Here is a 20,517-nt window from a genome sequence, read left to right as displayed (position 1 = left end):
ATATTTCCTTACCAAGAATTTAAGTTCTTTTCACAGTTACTGTACAGACTTTTTTATTTTGATTATTTATAACTCAAAGTTTTTTTAATGATATAATTATCATTTATTTCCTGTACTAATTTGTGAATAGTAGGGTTCATTACACACCTGTGGACTTATGTCCATAGATACATGATGAACTCTGGCTATGATCTCTTGGACTCCCAAAAGTTAGGACAAATTTTGAATTCAATCTGCAAATTTCAGCTGAAACAATTTTCAATTTTTGTGTGCTTTTATTGTGACGGGAAGCTGGAGTACCCGGAAGAAACCCCTCTTGTCCGGTACGGTGACCACCAACCAAACATGCATGCCTCCGGGAATGTGGATTGAACTTTGGTTGCCTCAGTAAGAAGCATGCCAATAACCGTTAGAAAAAATATAGATTGTTCCCCAAATTGAACCCCATAATTCTCCTCAGAAAGCTATGACAAATCTTGACTTAATTTTGTATAATAAAATGTGTAAGTACATAAAATTAACTTCAAGGGGAATCTGGCCTAAGATATTTAAGATGTTGAATCTACAAAATAATAGCCTGGCTTTGCAAATAAACACATATTTATCAAAAGATAAACTTGAAAATGACTATTGATAAAACATTTTGAGTCCTCTTAAAACTTATGTATGCTTTATGAACTATTAATACCCCGATCTTAGCCTTCTGTGTCTGCGGAAATATTTCCGAAACAATGGTGTTGTGTTATGTCATGTTTTTTATGCCCCCAAAGGAGGGCATATAGTGATCGGGCTGTCCGCCTTTCCGTCACACTGTGTTTTGGTTTCGAAAAATGCTCATAACTTCTATCTGTCGCTTCAGATAGAAACTTGATATTTGGCATGCATGTGTATTTCATGGAGCTGCATTTTGAGTGGTGAAAGGTCAAGGTCATCCTTCAAGGTCAAAAAAACAAATCCAAGGGAAGTAATAAGCTTAAAAGGGAAACAATTATCTGTACCTGTCAAATGATAAAAAACAATAAATCAAAGCGGTTCAGTAGGGGGCATTGTGTTATTGACAAACGCATCTCTTGTTTTTTTAACTTTAATATTTGCCAGTAAGAAATTTTAATACTATGCGGATTGTTGAACAATGTGAACAGTATTGTTTGAAACAAGAGATATTTAAAAAAAAATATTAAGATACAGTTTCAGCATCTTTAATGAGTAAAGAATAGTAGATCATTTATTGAAGTCCACCAAAATTTCTGTTCGTTTAACCATAACTTTCCACAGTTCCCTAAAAATCTGAAAAAAGTCCACTGTCCTCAATAAACTTGACTACATGCTACCTCTTTCTGGTTGTTGATGTTTTTTCTAAGGATTCATGATAAATTTAACCACTTTTATTTTAACCAATAATAAATGTATCTTAGCCGTTCTATTTTGAATCCTTTCAAACCCACAAACCATATCATTTGTAATGTATGGTCCCAGTGGTTTAGTGGAGATGGTGACCAACGAGCGAACAGGAGGTCGTGGGTTCAATCCCTTTTAAGGGAGGGTTCTTTAGATTTCATAATGAGACACCAAGTACTGGTTCTTGTCCCAGAAAACGGGCTCGAGAGCCTTTCAAATAAGCCCTGGGCTTTCTATGCAATGGAGCTAAAATAAATGGGTTTAAAACTATCAGTTGTAATTGAAATGAAACTACTATAAGGTGATGAAGTGGGAAAGTAATGTTTGTACAGAGTCTTGCCCAATCTAGGATAGGTCTATTGGGTTACTCAGTAATTGTTTGATAGGTCGTAACTGGTTCACCTGCACATCAAGTTGTTGTTGAAGTATATTCACTAATTGTATACCATTGGTACATTTCCAAAGTAAAATATGTACATGCATCCATCTGTATGAACAATTGTGCATTATTCCAAATCTTTAATGATATTTGTTGTCATATGCGTAATATATATTTTACATATAATTCTTATTTATTGTTTTAAAGGTAAACGAACGCAACAAAATCACATCTTTTTATTAAGGTATTCACAACTTTATATACATATATAAAAAATAATTACAGAGTTCATAACTTTCAAACATATTCACACATTGAAAATTACATCGATCTAATTCTTACCAGTCCTAACCCCATGCCAGAATTGTAACAACTTATTTCTATAGTCCCTATAAAATTCATGTCCATATTTCGCGTACCACACTCCAAAAGCCACCCCTCCCAAATGACCTGCATGATCAAGCAACTTCCACCGCAACAATATACCCAGCAAATCAAATAACACAATGCCTATAACTGCAGATTCCGCCGAAAATGAGTGCGGAATAATTTGGTCCACAAAGGCTATGGCTAGCTTAGAATCCGGAAACGTCAAACACGTGATCGCTACTAGCGTTAAAATGCCCCCTGAGGCACCCAGCGAAGGTATCATGGACTTTGTTGACAGCCTGAAGATGGCACTGACCAAAGAAGAGAACGTTGCGCCACCCAGGAATACGGCCAGCGTCTGTTCTTTCCCAAACAGTGGCATCATTGGGTGCACAAACGAGGCGAACACGTACATGTTGACCAAGAAGTGGAGACCGCTTGAGTGACTCAGGCCACATAAGGTTCCTCCTAGCACTGAATGAGCTGCAACAGGAATTACACATTTAGACGCTTTAAACAAAACAGGGTCAATCAAGCGTTATTTCAAATTAAAGCACATTTTACAAAACAGATTAATTCAAGCATTAAATCAAATTAACCCTTTCCCACTTAGATACGTATTTTGACGCATTTGAAGTCTCTTAGAAAGTTAAATTTAATTAAAAGTCTTTCTTACTAGATTCATGTTTTTAAGGTTTATTTCCAACGAGTTACTCGCAGGCTGTTCCTGTTTTATGCTGTTTGAACATAGCCATGTTCACTTTGCTTCTAAGTTGGAAAGAGTTAAGGCCCTTTTAACAAATCAGGGTAATTCAATCGTTATTCAATGATTATTTCAAATTAAGGCGCTTTTAAAAAAACAAGGTAATGCAAGTGTTATTTCAAATTATTTTGCTTTAAACAAAACAGAGTAATTGAAGCGTTATTTCAAATAACGGCCCTTTTAACAATACAAGGTAATTCAATCGTTATTTCAAATTAAGGTTCTTTAAACAAAACAAGGTAATGCAAGCGTTATTTTAAATTAATACGCTTTTAACAATACAGGGTAATTCAAGCGTTATTTCAAATTGAGGTGCTTTTAACAATACAGGGTAAAACTAGCGTTTTTTCAAATTAAGGGGGGGGGGTTTAACAATACAGAGTAATTAAATCGTTATTTTAAATTAAAGCGCCTTTTTACAATAGAGGGTAATTCAAGCGTTATTTCAAATTAAGTCACTTTTAACAAAACAGGGTAATTCAATCATTATTTCAACTAAAGGCACTTTTAACAAAACAGGGTAATTCAATTGTTATTTCAAATTAAGGGGCTTTGAACATTACAGGATAATTCAAGCGTTATTTCAAATTAAGACACGATTAACAATACAGGGTAATTCAATTGTTATTTCAAATTAAGGCGCTTTTAACACAGCAGGGTCACTCAATTGTTATTTCAAATTAAGGCATTTTTAACAATAAATGGTAATTCAACCATTATTTCAAATTTAGGCGTTTTAACATTACAGATAATTCAATCTTATTTTAAATCAAGGCGCTTTTAACAATACAGGTAATTCAATTGTTATTTCATATTGAGCGTTTTAACAAAATAGGTAACTAAATCGTTGGGGCAATTACAGTTATGTCTTTATTTGGAAGAATAGTTTAGCTTTGGCCCACATTTACAATTAACAGTATTTTAACCTTCAAGACAACATCTCAATAGGCCAGAGGACATTTCAATCTTTGAGTTGACAGCTCAATCTTTGAGGACAAATTAATATTTAAGAGGACATTTCAATTTTTGAGAGGAAATTTTGAATCTTTCAGATCACATCTCAATCTTTGAGAAACTATATCAATCTATGAGAGAAAATCTCAATCTTTGAGAGGCAATTAAAATATTTGAGAGGACATTTCAATCTTTGAGTGGACATTTCAATCTTTGAGCAGACATTTCAATCTTTGAGCGGACATTTCAATCTTTGAGCGGACATTTGAATCTTTGAGCAGACATTTGAAACTTTGAGTTGACATTTCAATCTTTGAGTGGACATTTCATTCTTTAAGTGGAAGTTTCAATCTTTGAGTGGACATTTCAATCTTTGTGTGGACATTTCAATCTTTGTGCAGACAATTCAATCTTTGAGGACATTTCAATTTTTGAGTGGACATTTCAATCTTTGAGTGGACATTTCAATCTTTGAGCAGACATTTCAATCTTTGAGCAGACATTTCAATCTTTGAGAAGACATTTCAATCTTTGAGCAGACATTTCAATCTTTGAGCATACATTTAATTCTTTGAGTTGACATTTCAATCTCAAGTGGACATTTCAAACTTTGAGCAGAAGTTTCAATCTTTGAGCAGACATTTCAATCTTTGAGGGGACATTTTAATCTTTGAGAGGACATTACAATCTTTGAGCGGACATTTCAATCTTTGAGCGGACATTTCAATCTTTGAGAGAAGATTTCAATCTTTGAGCGGACATTTCAATCTTTGAAAGAAAATTTCAATCTTTGAGAGGACATTTAAATCTTTGAGAGGACATTTCAATCTTTGAGAGGACATTTCAATGTTTGAGAGGACATTTCAATCTTTGAGAGGACATTTCAATGTTTGAGAGGACATTTCAATCTTTGAGAGGACATTTCAATATTTGAGCGGACATTTCCATCTTTGAGAGGACATTTTAATCTTTGAGTGGACATTTCAATCTTTGAGCGGACATTTCAATCTTTAGAGGACATTTCAATCTTTGAGAGGACATTTCAATCTTTGAGAGGACATTTCAATCTTTGAGCGAACATTGCAATCTTTGAGAGGACATTTCAATCTTTGAGTGGACATTTCAATCTTTGAGAGAAGATTTCAATCTTTGAGCGGACATTTCAATCTTTGAAAGAACATTTCAATCTTTGAGAGGACATTTAAATCTTTGAGAGGACATTTCAATCTTTGAGCAGACATTTCAATCTTTGAGAGGACATTTCAATATTTGAGCGGACATTTCAATCTTTGAGAGGACATTTTAATCTTTGAGTGGACATTTCAATCTTTGAGCGGACATTTCAATCTTTAGAGGACATTTCAATGTTTGAGAGGACATTTCAATCTTTGAGAGGACATTTCAATCTTTGAGAGGACATTTCAATCTTTGAGAGGACATTTCAATCTTTGAGCGAACATTGCAATCTTTGAGAGGACATTTCAATCTTTGAGAGGACATTTCAATCTTTGAGAGAAGATTTCAATCTTTGAGTGGACATTTCAATCTTTGAGTGGACATTTCAATCTTTGAGAGGACATTTCAATCTTTGAGAGGACATTTCAATCTTTGAGAGGACATTTCAATCTTTGAGAGGACATTTCAATCTTTGAGAGGACATTTCAATCTTTGAGAGGACATTTCAATCTTTGAGAGGACATGTCAATCTTTGAGTTGACATTTTAATCTTTTAGCAGACATTTCAATCTTTTAGTGGACATTTCAATCTTTGGCACTTTTTATAGTACTTAAATCTTAAAGAGGCTATTTCAATCTTAGCAATAAAAAACAGTTTGTCATTCTATATTGAAACAGTGTATTATCATTTTCTAATCTCTGATACTTCTTTATAAACTGCTGACAAGTATTAAATAAATACTAACATTTTGCAGGCAGATGGGTGAAATATCTGAGCATAAAGGGTTGAAGTGCTGGTACTCTCCACATCAGGAACACAACTGCATTCACTCCAACAAACGTGTATGTGAACTTCTGAACAGGTGATAGAGAGTTCCATATTGAATTTATCTGCAATCAAAATAAAGTTTCAGCGCAACCGGCCTATTTGCATAGAATTTATTTGAAATGTGATTTATGCCCAAGTTTACCAGGAAATATCACATGGGCTCTATCTGAAATATAAATGACATGAAGGCTTAAAAAGCAACTCCAGAATGAAATTATGGTAATTTAAATTGAAGTAATGGGATGTTGAACAAGAAATTTCATAATATTTCGTTATATATAGCATGATGTTATAGATGACAATAGTTGAAAAAGGGACATACATTTCTTATTTTAAAAGTAGGACAATAAAGATCGCACATCAACAACTTAGTGAAATAACATAATATGGGACAATTCTTGCAAGTTTTAATATTGTGCGTTGAACAGTGTACCTTGTGTCTACAGACAGACAGAGAGATGGATGGATGGACAGACACGATCAGAAACTGGTATCATATTTAAGTATAAATTTTAAATTATTTCTTGGGCATATAAGTGAAGACTAACTTAATAAGGCTTGAGATTTTATTTAACAGAAACATTGCTAGTTTCAGTTTACTTAAAGAGTGCAAGTAAAATAATTCTTTCATAGACATTACATGATCACGAATTCCCATTTCTTTTTGTTGCCAACGTTGATGCCGAAGTAGGAAACTCTCATTTCGAATCCGCTCATACTGCCAGATTGCACATCCAGTAAATATGGTTGGCACTGCCTTAAAGAAAAGATGGAAACATTTCAAATAAGATCTGGTCTGATCAGTCAACCAGATGATGCATACATTAAGCACGGGGTTAATTTTAACTGAGGTCAATCAGATAGAGAAGAACTATTTGTACAAGCTACAAAAACTTTTTCCTCTTCTAAACAGAGAAGTTTCTATTTCAGAGTGTATAAGCCCTTCTAAATTACTAAGGACCCATAGTGTGGACCAGCACTAAAGCCTCCTTAAATAAGTAAATCTCAAAAGCTGGGACTAATTTCTTATCAAAGAATGATGACCAGCTATTAACTGTTACCGAAAGACATTCAATTTTGGTATAGTCTTATTGTGATGTGGGAGGAACACACGAGTATCCTTTCGGATGTGGTGACCACCAACTAAACTCGCACCATTGGAAAAAAAAATGTGTAACAGATATATATAATATATATATAAAAGCAACATGACAGTCCTGTACATACCAGGTTAAAGGTTACATGTACAAGAGTCCCAGACTAAATCTAAAAATGCCATAAATCAACTTCAAAGATAAATCTAACAAAACATCATGATCTTATTTTCTGCCATTTACCAAGTTTACTTACAACCGCTGTGTAGACCACATGTTTAACTATTGTGCTGGTCTGGGGTCGCTCTGCATTCACTTCCACATCTTGACCTTTCTTGTCAGTAGATTTCTTTGACTGTCTTGAGGTATTTGTTGCATTTCTCTTAGTGCAGCCTTGGAATATCTTGCTTGATTGTACGGGTGACAACAACCTGAAAGTGAAGACAAACATGGATTATGCACCAGGAAGCACTACAAGCTTAGAAGGTTAGGAATTTCGGGTCGTTTGAAGATACTATATCCTGTTACTTCTCATGATTAAGTCTCAAAAACTTACATAAAGGCTCCCTATATTTCTATTAAGACCCAGCAGATGCCTCCCTGGAGCCAGCCGATGCTTGACAGAGATATAGCGGAATCAGATACTTGAGTTTATGCGCTTGGCCTGTAGATTTTTGATGCTGGTCAATGTTAGTACTGATTTTAATAGAAACTCAGTCATGGATTATCGTTTGGGACAACTAACCTATACTGGGCCTCACCATCAACAGAGGGAAGGGAAATGTGTTCAAGACTAACACTCCCAACCACACACCCATCACAGTTGAAGACAAGACACCCAACCACACACCCATCACAGTTGAAGACAAGACACCCAACCACACACCCAACCACACACCCATCACAGTTGAAGACAAGACACCCAACCACACACCCAACCACACACCCATCACAGTTGAAGACAAGACACCCAACCACACATCCAACCACACACCCATCACAGTTGAAGACCAGGCGCTAGAAGAGGTGGAAAGCCTCCCCTATCTCAGCAGTATCCTGACAAAAATGGAGAAACGCATGCAGATGTCAGAACCCTGATCCGTTGGACGCCAGCAGCTTTCCATCAGCTGAAGAGCATCTAGGGATCCAGCGTGATACGCATCATCACCAAGATCACGCTCTTCAAGAACATCACTAAGCCAATACTACTTTAGAGAGAACAGACCTGAAGAAGTACAGTCACCTACATGAAAAAAAATCCAGGTCTTCATGTAGATCCTTAAGATCCCTTTGCCAGACAAGAAGAACAATGGAGCAGCTCGTTGAAGATGTTGGCACCTTTTGCAAGCCTGCGTCCAATACAACAAGGCAATCTCTCACCTGGAACACCCAAGGGAAGACAAAGAGAAGGTGGCCTAGAAACACCTGGCACTCAGCAAAATGTGGAGGCAGCCAGAAAGACTCGCCCAGAACCAAAACCCTTGGAGGTAGCTGGTCAATGTTAGGGGTGTAGCTAGCATTTTTTAGCTGTAGGTCCGGATACATAACAAGAGGGCCATGATGGCCCTGAATAGCTCACCTGACTAACCAAATACAATCCCAACCCAGATTTCATCAAGATAAACATTGTGACCAAATTTCATAAAGATTAGATGAAAACTGTGACCTCTATTGTCTACACAAGGTTTTTCTATTATTTGACATAGTGACCTAGTTTTTTATCCCAGGTGCCCCAAATACAATCCCAACCCAGATTTCATCAAGATAGACATTCTGATCAAATTTTATAAAGATTGGATGAAAACTGTGACCTCTATTGTCTACACAAGGTTTTTCTATTATTTGACCTAGTGACCTAGTTTTTGATCCCAGGTGACCCAAATACAATCCCAACCCAGATTTCTGTATGCTGAGCATCTAAAAATCTACACTGACGGCTCCAAATGCCCTAACTCTGGTTTGGTAGCCAACTCTTTTGTAATCCCTTCAAAAAACATTAGTAAAATGCACAGGCTCAGCAACAATCTCTCTATTTTTACAGCAGAACTTTTGGCAATTTAATTCTCTCTGTGCTGGATATTGGTCAATAAACCTACTAAAACTGCTATTTTATCAGACTCAATGTCATCTCTTGAGTCCATAAAAAACAGAAATAGCAGATCTAGGCCTGATATTTTAGCTAGCATTTTGGAACTTCATCAACAGTGCCTAAATAAATCTTTAAAGGTCACATTAGTATGGTGTCCAGCACATGTCAACATCAGTGGGAATGAACAGGCCGACAGGAGGGCCAAAGAGGGCCTCTTGAGGGGGGCAGTAGATGTTGGGGAACCCCTGGCACCTTCTGAGATCTACTCCTTGACAAAGAAATTTGTTTTGGGCGAGTGGAATCTCCGGACCGACAATGTGTCTTCCTGTCGACATACTTTTACTAGACCTGCGAAAACCCTCAGGCCGCCTGACAGATACTCAGCAAGCATTGTGCTTGACAGAGCCATCACGCGCCTGAGGATGGGAACCACCCTATTACCCGGTGGCGCAGGAAAGTATGTCCTCGGTATAGACCCTGCATGTCCTAGGTGCCAGGAACCTCTCACTGCGCCCCACATGCTGCTACACTGTCCTAACCATAAGGCGCAGAGGGACCACCTCGAAGCTGCATTGCACTCCCATAGACTAGTTTTCAACCTTACCAACGTGCTAGACCCCAAGGGAGCAGCTAGGGGCCCGGTCTTCTCTGCCCTCCCCAAATACTTACTAGATTGTCAAATAACTGACAAAATCTAGGTCATTGGGGGAGGGAGAGCAGCCAACACCCACCTAATTATACAGTCTTGTGACTGTTTTCTTTTAAAAATGTGTAATCTCTGCACAAACCTGATGTAATCAAATAATTGTGTTGGATTTGTGTCGCTTTTACACAACCTTTATTTTAGTTTTTAATGGGTTTATTGTTCTACCCCGCCCTTTCTAAATCAGGCCAATGGCATTGACCTGGTCTTCTTTATTTTAATACATTTTTTATGAGAGTATGACGTTAGTCCACCATTTACATTTTTCAGTTTTTTAATATAATCATATTTTATGGCATTTCTTACTACAAGAAAGGACGAGGCTGTCCAGTAACCTGGGATTGTTGGCTGCATTGCACCCCCTCCCTTCCTCTTTGACACCCCACCCTTTCCCCTTCAAACTCGAAGAACCATGTCGGACTGGAGTGCACGGTGCAGGACCTTATACCATTATAAACACCTATTTAGCCCTATCTAGGACAAAGTATTGTCGACCTTGTTGAAACTACTAATTTTGTACCTTGGAGTACATTAAGGATTATTATAACTGCTATCTTGTGTAGCAATTTCCTTATTTTTGTGAAAACTGCTATTTTATATAGCAAATTGCCTTAATTTTGTTATTATTGCATTAACTCATGTTAAAATTGCTTATTTTTATATTAAATTGCTATTTTATATAGCAAATTGCCTCGGTTTTACTGTCTACTTGTCATTTTGCATACCATACAAGGTACCTTAGTATTATTTCCTCCAATGTTATCATCAGTATACTAATAATACTAATAATATTGGATAGATTAGAGCTTTTTGGGTTTATCTTAACGCATCTAGGTAATATTTGGTCTTTTTACCATTTTACATCTTACCATTATCAATTTTCCTTCAATAGTATACAAACTATTTTTCATTTACCGTGCACTCCCTCTGGTCCAGGGGAAACAACCATTGTAGACTCCATCACCACAATTACCTCCCTTAGTACAACTGAATGACACCACCTCTGCTGGCTCTTCTTTTCCCCCACCCACATCGGCCTACACTTCCAAAAATCTCTCCTTCTTTCATCCCTCCAGGGTGGCAACATGTATTTTAAATATATAAATGCATATAGTTCTGTACATATTGTAAATAATGTACCTTCTTGTACAAAAGCTGTTTTTGTCACATTTTTAACTGTAAAGCACATTGTCTTACCCTTAATTTTTATGTGGCCCTATGAAGGTGACCGTTTGGAGACACATAAGTTATTGCCCTTAACATATAAGGGTTTTTTACTAAACCCACTTTTAAATATTGTTTTAATGCCACTCTGGGGGGACCTCTCTTCTCCATAGCCCAATCCTCCTTAAGTTCCATACAGACAGGGTCTTACGTTGGAGCATTACGGCTATATTCCCTGTCTGCAAGTGTTCAACATTGAGCCACATACATAAACTTGTACTCATTAATTTTTTAACAACTCAATACTTAATTGCAATATTAATATAATTGAGAGTTATACTCCCGATGTGTTATCATATATTGTCTTTTTTCCTTTCCTTTTCATATAATTGCATGTACATATGCAACTTCACTTTACATTTGAGAGCTGGTAAATCAGGCTCTGGCATCCCTAATAATTAATGTTCATAGATATAAACATATCTCACCAATGATTAGATCTTGTTGTGTGGCATATAGTTTAAACTTTAAATATACACATAAAAATGGTACTTGACTATGTATGTAAACATATCGTGGCAATGTTCAACCACTTTGTGATCTGGAAAACCCTGTAGTATTATTATTGTATTACTCAAACATATTACACATCTGTGTATCCATTTTTCTATAAGACTTACAATAAAATAGTCCTATTTGGACTCAAACATTTAAAGCACAGATCACAAAGTCTAAAGACTCCAACAAACCCATTGCAGTATATACTGAACAGTGGGTCTGGTAATGATGATGCCACATACAACAGTATGTGTGTTTTCACCATCTTTACTTATAAAAATTGGGCTATTCTTTCTCTCTCTCCTCCTTAGAAAACAAAACAAACAATAACATACAATAACAACATCATATTAATGACAATAATTAATAATAAGCACAGTAACATAACATAAACATAGCAATTTATAGCTATAAACCAACTCTAAGTTCTTTTGGATTAACTCATCCTTTTCTTTCATTTATAATTTGCATATAAACTATTATTGTTTACATTTTCTTAAAGTACAACGTCAGCCGTGGGAAAATCTATTTTTAAACGGATTGACCTACTTGCAATCCTTAATAAGACATTTCGGCCAATCAGCGCCAGCTTTATAAAAGTACTTCAACCAATAAAAACGCCGCTTTTTAACAGCGTTAGGCCCATCCATTGTAAAGCACTGCGTCTTCTTAACGCTTCTTATAAATGTTAGATATTTTTAAACCAATAGATTTTTATTAAGGCACCGCACCAACACTGCAAAGTTTTATATTTATACCAATGGTACAGCCCAGTAAAATCGGGCTGTCCATTTTATGGCCGTTTTCGGCTTTTTTTAAGCAGAGTTCTATGTTAAGCAGTGTGCTCGGGCAATGGTTTTTAACCGAAGTCCCGAGGGTAAATAACCCCATTAGTCAGACCCAGATTTCATCAAGATAGACATTCTGATCAAATTTTATAAAGATTGGATGAAAATTGTGACCTCTATTGTCTACACAAGGTTTTTCTATTATTTGACCTAGTGACCTAGTTTTTGACCCTAGATGACCCAAATACAATCCCAACCCTGATTTCATCAAGATAAGCATTCTGACCAAATTTCATAAAGATTGGATGAAAACTGTGACCTCTATTGTCTATACAAGGTTTTTCTATTATTTGACCTAGTGACCTAGTTTTTGACCTAGTGACCTAGTTTTTGACCCCAGATGACCCAAATACAATCCCAACCCAGATTTCATCAAGATAAACATTCTGACCAAATTTCATAAAGATTGGATGAAACTGTGACCTCTACTGTCTACACAAACAAATTGTTGACGGGTTTTCTATTATTTGACCTAGTGACCTAGTTTTTGACCTCAGATGACCCAAATACATTCCCAACCCAGATTTCATCAAGATAAACATTCTGACCAAATTTCATACAGATTGGATGAAAACTGCGACCTCTATTGTCTACACAAGGTTTTTCTATTATTTGACCTAGTGACCTAGTTTTTGACCCCAGATGACCCAAATACAATCCCAACCCAGATTTTATCAAGATAAAAATTCTGACCAAATTTCATAAAGATTGGATGAAAACTGTGACCTCTACTGTCTACACAAGGTTTTTCTACTTTTTTACCTAGTTTTTGACCTAGTGACCTAGTTTTTTGACCCCAGATGACCCAAATACAATCCCAACCCAGATTTCATCAAGATAAACATTCTGACCAAATTTGATAAAGATTGGATGAAAACTGTGACCTCTACTGTCTAAACAAGGTTTTTCTATTATTTGACCTAGCTTTTGACCTAGTGACCTAGTTTTTGACCCCAGATAACCCAAATACAATCCCAACCCAGATTTCATCAAGATAAACATTCTGACCAAATTTCATAAAGATTGGATGAAAACTGCGACCTCTATTGTCTACACAATGTTTTTACATTATTTGACCTATTATGTGACCTAGTTTTTGACCTAGTGACCTAGTTTTTGACCCCAGATAACCCAAAAACAATCCCAGCCCAGATTTCATCAAGATAAGCATTCTGACCAAATTTCATAAAGATTGGATGAAAACTGTGACCTCTACTGTCTACACAAACAAATTGTTGACGGACACACGCACACACACACACACACACACACATACGGACGCCGGACAACACACGGTCACATAAGCTCACCATGTCACTTCGTGACAGGTGAGCTAAAAATGGGGGGTCTGTGGTTCCTCCCCTGGAATTTTTTTTAATTTTTAAAACACCTGTGGTGAGATTTAAAGCATATCTAGACATATAATAAGAAAAGAAAATATAAGACTTTGACTTGTTTTTCTTTGATATTTTACTGTTTTATCTCAATGTCAAAGAATTAAATTGTGTTTTTGTTCAGCATCAAGGGACCGAACCGACCCGGATTCAGTCAATGGAGCGGGATACGGGGGCAAGTGCTCAATTTTAAATTTCCGCGGTCATAAACATCATGCAGAATGTTTCTTAAAAATCCAACGATAATCGATTACCACTTACTGTAGTGTTGAAAGGGAGACAAGTAGATCTACATGTTTATGTAGATCTATGTAATCTTGTAACAGCAAGTCACGTGCAAAGAAGCAAGCTAGAATCTATTCACATAGAAAGAAGTAGAGTTGATAATTGGAAGATATGTCCTTTGAACATGGCCAGAATCTATTGTCTGACGATTATGTCAATATGAAATGCACATTTCTAACACCTCAACCCCTCAGGGTCAACATTTTAATGTGTTTTTAAAAGTTGAAGCATATTTATATTTTTCATGCTTCAAAAAAAAAATGTAAGCCCAGGCCAGCTGTGCCTAATAGCAGCCACAACCCTGAATGTCATATGTCCCAGGCAGGACCACAGGTGATGATGAGAAATCCGGTCTTAATTAAGACATATGGCAAAGCGGTAAGAGCTGTATGAAGCAGCTTAGCCTTATTTATAGGTTATAGTACAGGGGGTTTTTTTGCCCGATTTTATAGCCGAAATTCGGCTATGTTCCCAATCCCAAAAAGTATACTTTTTTCCCCAAATGTGGCAAAAAATTCCCAATTTCCTAAAAAAAAAAAAAAAAATTTTTTTTTTTTTTTTTTTTAAGAAGTCTTATGTGTATTTTATCTCAATTTCAATTCAATTACATCTAAAAAAGTATTATATGACTTTGTTCTTTTAATTTGAATGATTATAAAGAGTTATATCAAATTTAGTATTTCCCTAATCAGTGGACTTTTCATGTGGAAAAAAAGGCTAATGAATTTATTTTCCCAATTTCATGAAAATGCCGATACAATTCTTAATTCCAAAGCCATGGGCTATCTTCCCAAAAAGTGGAAAAAAAAACCTGTAGTATACTAAATACTATTGGTGTGCAATGCTATACCCTCAAAAAACATTGACATCATTTATTTGAAGACACAATACTCTATGGTGTCACTTTCCATGACTTTATTTTATAATATTTCTTTGTGCATGTGGTAGGGAAAACATTGTTGTTAACTAGAAATTCACTCTTGTAAATGAAAGTTGGAGACTAAATAAGACTTTAACAGATGGCGGGAAACCCTCATCAACTGGAGAGAAACCGGTAAATAGATGTCTGTAACCTTTGATTGGCGTTGAGTTCTTTTGTACCTATCACATCACCTATCTTTGTTATTGTTTTAAATCAATTCGGCTTGGAGTGCTATTTGAGAAAAGGTATGGTTATGAGCATACATGCCAGACGTCCCGATCTCTGCGGGACAGTCCCGCTTTTAGGCCCTTTGTCCCGGCATCCTGATATGAGACGATTTGTCCCGACATTCGTAAAAAACGATGTACGGTCTATAGGTTCCCAATAAAATTCGCTATTCAAGCTCTGTTTCGCTAACACTTACCACCGCTAATCCCTTTATTGCCCCCAATTAACAATCCGATTCTACTTCTCGTGTGTACCAGTGTTGTTTATGACACCTTATCAGCGATTTATCGGCTAATTATTGATTTTATCAGGCCATGGTGGTCTTCAAGATAGTGGTCGCTTATTGCTATCGATAGTTGTATTATAATGAAATAAATGTTGAAAATGTGTTTGCTTTTGTCTTTGTTTGAAACGGTTTACAAAACAATTTTTTTGTAAAATTAATTCTACGTCATTAATGAGTCTTAGTTCCAAAATAGCGGGATAATCCGAATGTGCAATATACTAAAATCGCAACAAACAGTATAATAAGTGATACCCATCCTGTCTAGTGTAATTGGGTGTAATTGTTATAAAAACAACAAGGTGCTATGCATGACAGTTTGACCCTACTCCAATTAAGCTAAAAACAACGAGGTGCTATGCATGACAGTTTGACCCTACTCCAATTAAGCCGCGACAATTGACAAGTAAGTTTACTGTAACCCGTACTTTCAGTGTACTGGATAGCCTCCCCTGCGTTAATGTTTGCCATTGAAGGTAATGTAATGAGTATTGTTGTCGTAATGTTCCAGATTTTGTACTCTAAAAAGATGAATATTATCTTCGTTGTTTGCTATTGTCTTATTTAATAAAACTGTTATTGTTATGTTTTAGATTTCATGCTTCATATCAGATGTTTTATGTCTTGAATAAAAGTATCAAGAGTTTTTGTTAGTACTATACTGACTACAGTAAAGGTGGAATATCCTGCTTTTTGGTCCAATGTCCCGACAATTTTTTATGGAATGTCCCGCTTTGGACCTAAAAAATTCTGGCATGTATGGTTATGAGGGTCTCTATGCGCGAAAGTTTGACATGATTTTTTGTTTAAGTTATTGTATTTACATTGACTTTGTTAAGGAAAACTTTTAGTATATTGTGACCTTATGTAATATTGCATGGTCAGTGTACATGGGTTGGCGTTTCAACATTATTGCATCATTATCTTCAATGAGAATCAACAAATTTTTGGAAAACATAAATAGGAAGTATGGAACTCATATGAGAACAACAAAACAATCTACAAAACGTGAAAAAATGACTAAATAAATCAAAATAAACCTGTAAAATTTAATGGTTGACATCATCTTTATCAACCGGCGTTTAACATGTACTATTCCATGTGCGTTTAATTGACGCAGATCATAAATAATCATGGCGGATGTGGCACTTCCTGGATTGGACCAACGCAAGCTTCGCGAACGTTTATCGCAATGGGACTCACAGTCAGATCCAAAAGCGCCCTTGACAACCTTCCAGAAAGACATTTTTATTGAACTTACTAACTTTGCAAACGAAAGACCATTCCCAAATGAGGTATTCGATCCGTTTCTATGCTAATATTGTGGGTGGGGAACGGTCCACGTCAATTTTAGGCTACACAACACTAATAAAAGAAGATTACAGTTTTGCTGATCTGTTTCATCTGTATTTTTAGTGAGTTGTTTAATATGAAAATATTTCAGATTAGAAATTCTGATATTTGATTTTATATTTTTAACCAGGTTTTCCGAAGGAAAAAACTGGTTATTAGATTGGCGAATGCGGGCGGGCTGGCTGGCTGGCGGAATGAGCTTGTCCGGGCCATAACTATGTCGTTCATTGTCAGATTTTAAAATCATTTGGCACATTTGTTCACCATCATTGGACGGTGTGTCGCGCGAAATAATTACGTCGATATCTCCAAGGTCAAGGTCACACTTTGAGTTCAAAGGTCAAAAATGGCCATAAATGAGCTTGTCCGAGCCATAACTATGTCGTTCATCGTCAGATTTTAAAATCATTTGGCACATTTGTTCACCATCATTGGACGGTGTGTCGCGCGAAATAATTACGTCGATATCTCCAAGGTCAAGGTCACACTTTGAGTTCAAAGGTCAAAAATGGCCATAAATGAGCTTGTCCTGGCCATTACTATGTCATTCATTGTGAGATTTTAAAATCATTTGGCACATTTGTTCACCATCATGGGACGGTGTGTCCCACGAAAGAATCACGTCAATATCTCCAATGTCAAGGTCGCCACGACTAAAAATAGATTTAAAAAAAAAAAAAAAACTTACAAAGGGGGTTAATTTTTTTTGGTCATTTCAAAAGTTCAGTTTGAGTTTTCTCCCTTTATCAGATTTTTTTTTCACAATGAAAACCTGGTTTTGTGACAATTTTGTCCCTTGTTCTTCTTTAAAACCCTGTGAAATTAATATGAGTATTGGTGCTATCCCTTACTCTCATAGTATCGGTCCTCTTCATAGTATTCTGCTTATAATGAAAAACCTCCAAGAAGTGCTGGAAAGTAAATGTTTTATCAATTTTTAGAATTTTTAATTTATTTGATGGTTTAAACCGTGAAAGCTGCCTTTAAGTAAGATAACTTCTTTCGGTGATAAGCACTAAATATTGCAAAATTATAATCCCCAAATATTGTCACATCATCCTTTTCAATTGCTTATGCATCACAATCGCACATTCTTTTGCACCTTGAAAGACATTTATATTATAATAAAAGTTGAATACATGTTCGTGAGCATATTTAAAAAAAATTGCATGTTTACTCCATCCACCATAAATATAATGTAATGTGGTATTTATAAACCATTTGTATTTTAATTGCTCATGCTTGTTTCAATTTTTGGGGGTCAAAATCTGCAAAATCACTTAAACAAAACAAAGGCTCCTTGACTCTTGGTTTTCAAAATCTTCTGAAGTTCCTGATTTGAGCTGTGCTTTGGAAAACCGGGCTTAATGTATATGCATAAGTGTCATCCCAGATTAGCCTGTGCAGTTCGTGTTAGCTAATCAGCACGACACTTTCCACTTAGACTGGATTTTTTTATAGAAGACACTTCCTTTAAACGAAAAATACCTTTAAAGCGGAAAGTGCTCTTCCAGATCAGCTTGTGTGGACTGCGCAGGCTTATCTAGAGGAATACTCTAAGCACATGCATTAAACCCCATTTTCTTATCATGCAACTAATTTATTTTGCAGCTGCCAGCAGATGAAAGCTCCCAACTTCTCAAGGCCCCGTCAGATGCCCAGGACTCTACTGGCTCCCACAGTCTGATACTGAGGTACATGCAGCAGGTGGACACAGAGGGGTCCTCACGCATTGAGAATGCCCAGCAGGTAAGGTGTACACACATAGGAAGCAGTTGTTGTGGGAAATAGGGCCTTACCCTTTACCATTCAGGTATGCACTTTGATGCATGTGTAGTCCCTTAGAAAATCTAATTAAATTAAAAACCTTTCTTACAAGATTCAAGTGTTAAAGGCTCATTTCAAACCCTTAGATACTGATGAGCAGAAAACAGCTTAAACCTGAACAGTTTGTGAGTGATTGGCAGGGTGTTCTGGTTTTACGTTGGTTGCACATAGCCATTTACACTTAACTTCTGATCGGGAAAGGGTTAATCGCTCTGCATAAAGTGTCCCACCACATCCCATGTACTCTTTCAACTTTTATAGTCTGTCAAAATAGAGATATCTCTTTCACATTTCATTATTGAATATTCAAATTTCCATTTATTATCCCTAATGAGTTGATGTTTTGAATGTGCAAGTTTTATTATCCTCCTTAAAAATTGGCTAAAATTATGCCCCTTTTTAAAATTTCATTCGAGGACTTGTGACATTTCCTTTCCCAAAAGTAATACACAGTTATACTATCACACTTAGCCAAACTGCGAAGTATAATAAATGTCATGTGAGTCTTATGAGAGATTATAGTGTTTGTCAACTGCGCTGTTTTTTTCTGGGTACTCCAGCTTCCATTCACAATACAAGACCACACCAAATAATTATAATAATTGTATTTAAAATTCATTTTTAATATGTTTATTTTATTTTCAAAATCTGAAACATTATTCATAAAATACAATTTGTTTCAGTTCTTTTCCTGGTTCTCTGAAGTTGAAAGTGAAATTGAAAAAGAGGAGGACTTGCCATACAGGTAATTAATGGACAGAAGACATAATCACATTTTCCAAAACCAGAAAGCATGTCCGCCCCTTTGAGTGGTAATCCATCATAGTCCACCTATCTGTGGGTTTGAAATCAATTTTTTCCTTAGTCTGAGAAAACAGGGTTTAATGCATGTATGAAAAGTATTGATCCAGATTAGCCTATGCAGTCTACACACGCTCCTATGAAGTCTACACACACTCCTATGCAGTCTACACACACTCCTATGCAGTCTACACACGCTAATCAGGGATGATTCTACGCTTTTATGGACTTTTTTGTGTAAAAGAAGTCTGTTTTAAACAAAAATTCAGTCTAGGCGGAAAGTGTTGTCCCTTATAAGCTTGTGTGGTCTTCACTTTATGCACATGCATTAATCCAGGTTTTCACAGAGCAAGGGCTCATGTTTTGTTTTGGCATTAAACTAAAATAATGATATGGTCTTTTACCCAACATTTTGCTGGTGTAAAAGGGGTCTGATCAACAACCATTTATAAAATTTGTAGTTAAATGTAAGTTTAGTTGTTAGTGTCACTAGTTTGTAGATAAGTTTAATTTGAAGTGAATACATAGAGAATAATAGGTTAGTGTTGATTATAGATCAGGTTTATCATGCAAGGCTTAGAAAACAAAAAGCACAGGCCTTGGCGAGTGCTTTTTCGTTTTTGTGCCGAGCATGATAAACCTGATCTATAATCAATACTAACCTATTATTCTATTTATCCCACTTTTTATTTTGTAAACCTTTTTGTTTAAACAAAATTAGTTTGACTGGATAATTTCTCTGGATTTATGACGTCATTTCATCGAAATATTGACGTAATTTCCTGCCGTTGATTATAGATTATATTTAATCAACGGGGCTTTAATCAACTGAATTCGCTTAAAAGTGGGATAAAATCAAAAAAGATTCCAATAGAATTGAGAATTTTTGTGTTCTGAACAATTAAATAAATACTGTAATACAGTATACGCCTTGTTCTGGGAAAAAAGCACCGACTAATCAGGGATGACACTTTCCGCTTTTATTGTTTTCTTTGTTTTAAGTAAGTCTCTTCTAAGTAAAAATCCAGTTAACCCTTTGCATGCTGGGAAATTTGTCGTCTGCTAAAATGTCGTCTGCTGAATTTCTAAAATTAGCATTT

At 36.1% G+C, this 20,517-nt stretch overlaps 2 protein-coding genes across 3 annotated transcripts in view; one reads left to right on the top strand and one right to left on the bottom strand.

Moving 5' to 3' along the window:
- Positions 1-1,997: 1,997 nt before the first annotated feature.
- LOC127834364 (presenilins-associated rhomboid-like protein, mitochondrial) lies at positions 1,998-16,539 on the bottom strand. Its single transcript, XM_052360139.1, has 5 exons — positions 16,477-16,539; positions 7,219-7,393; positions 6,509-6,625; positions 5,786-5,930; positions 1,998-2,629 (listed from the first exon to the last, which is right to left on the bottom strand). Exons 1-5 carry the CDS (start codon positions 16,500-16,502, stop codon positions 2,109-2,111), a joined length of 984 nt encoding a protein of 327 aa, XP_052216099.1. The 5' UTR covers positions 16,503-16,539; the 3' UTR covers positions 1,998-2,108.
- A 1-nt stretch (position 16,540) lies between these two features.
- Positions 16,541-20,517, top strand: part of LOC127834360 (conserved oligomeric Golgi complex subunit 3-like) — a 60,232-nt gene continuing 56,255 nt past the window's right edge. For both annotated transcript variants that reach the window (XM_052360124.1, XM_052360123.1), the window contains exons 1-3: positions 16,541-16,731; positions 18,401-18,538; positions 19,300-19,361. In XM_052360124.1, the coding sequence (XP_052216084.1) occupies positions 16,570-16,731; positions 18,401-18,538; positions 19,300-19,361 (362 nt within the window). In that variant the 5' untranslated portion in view covers positions 16,541-16,569. The remainder of the gene's footprint in view (positions 16,732-18,400; positions 18,539-19,299; positions 19,362-20,517) is intronic.

The sequence above is a fragment of the Dreissena polymorpha genome, chromosome 6 (assembly GCF_020536995.1).
Source record: "Dreissena polymorpha isolate Duluth1 chromosome 6, UMN_Dpol_1.0, whole genome shotgun sequence".
Lineage (NCBI taxonomy): Eukaryota > Metazoa > Mollusca > Bivalvia > Myida > Dreissenidae > Dreissena > Dreissena polymorpha.
This window is presented reverse-complemented; position numbering and strand designations above follow the sequence as displayed.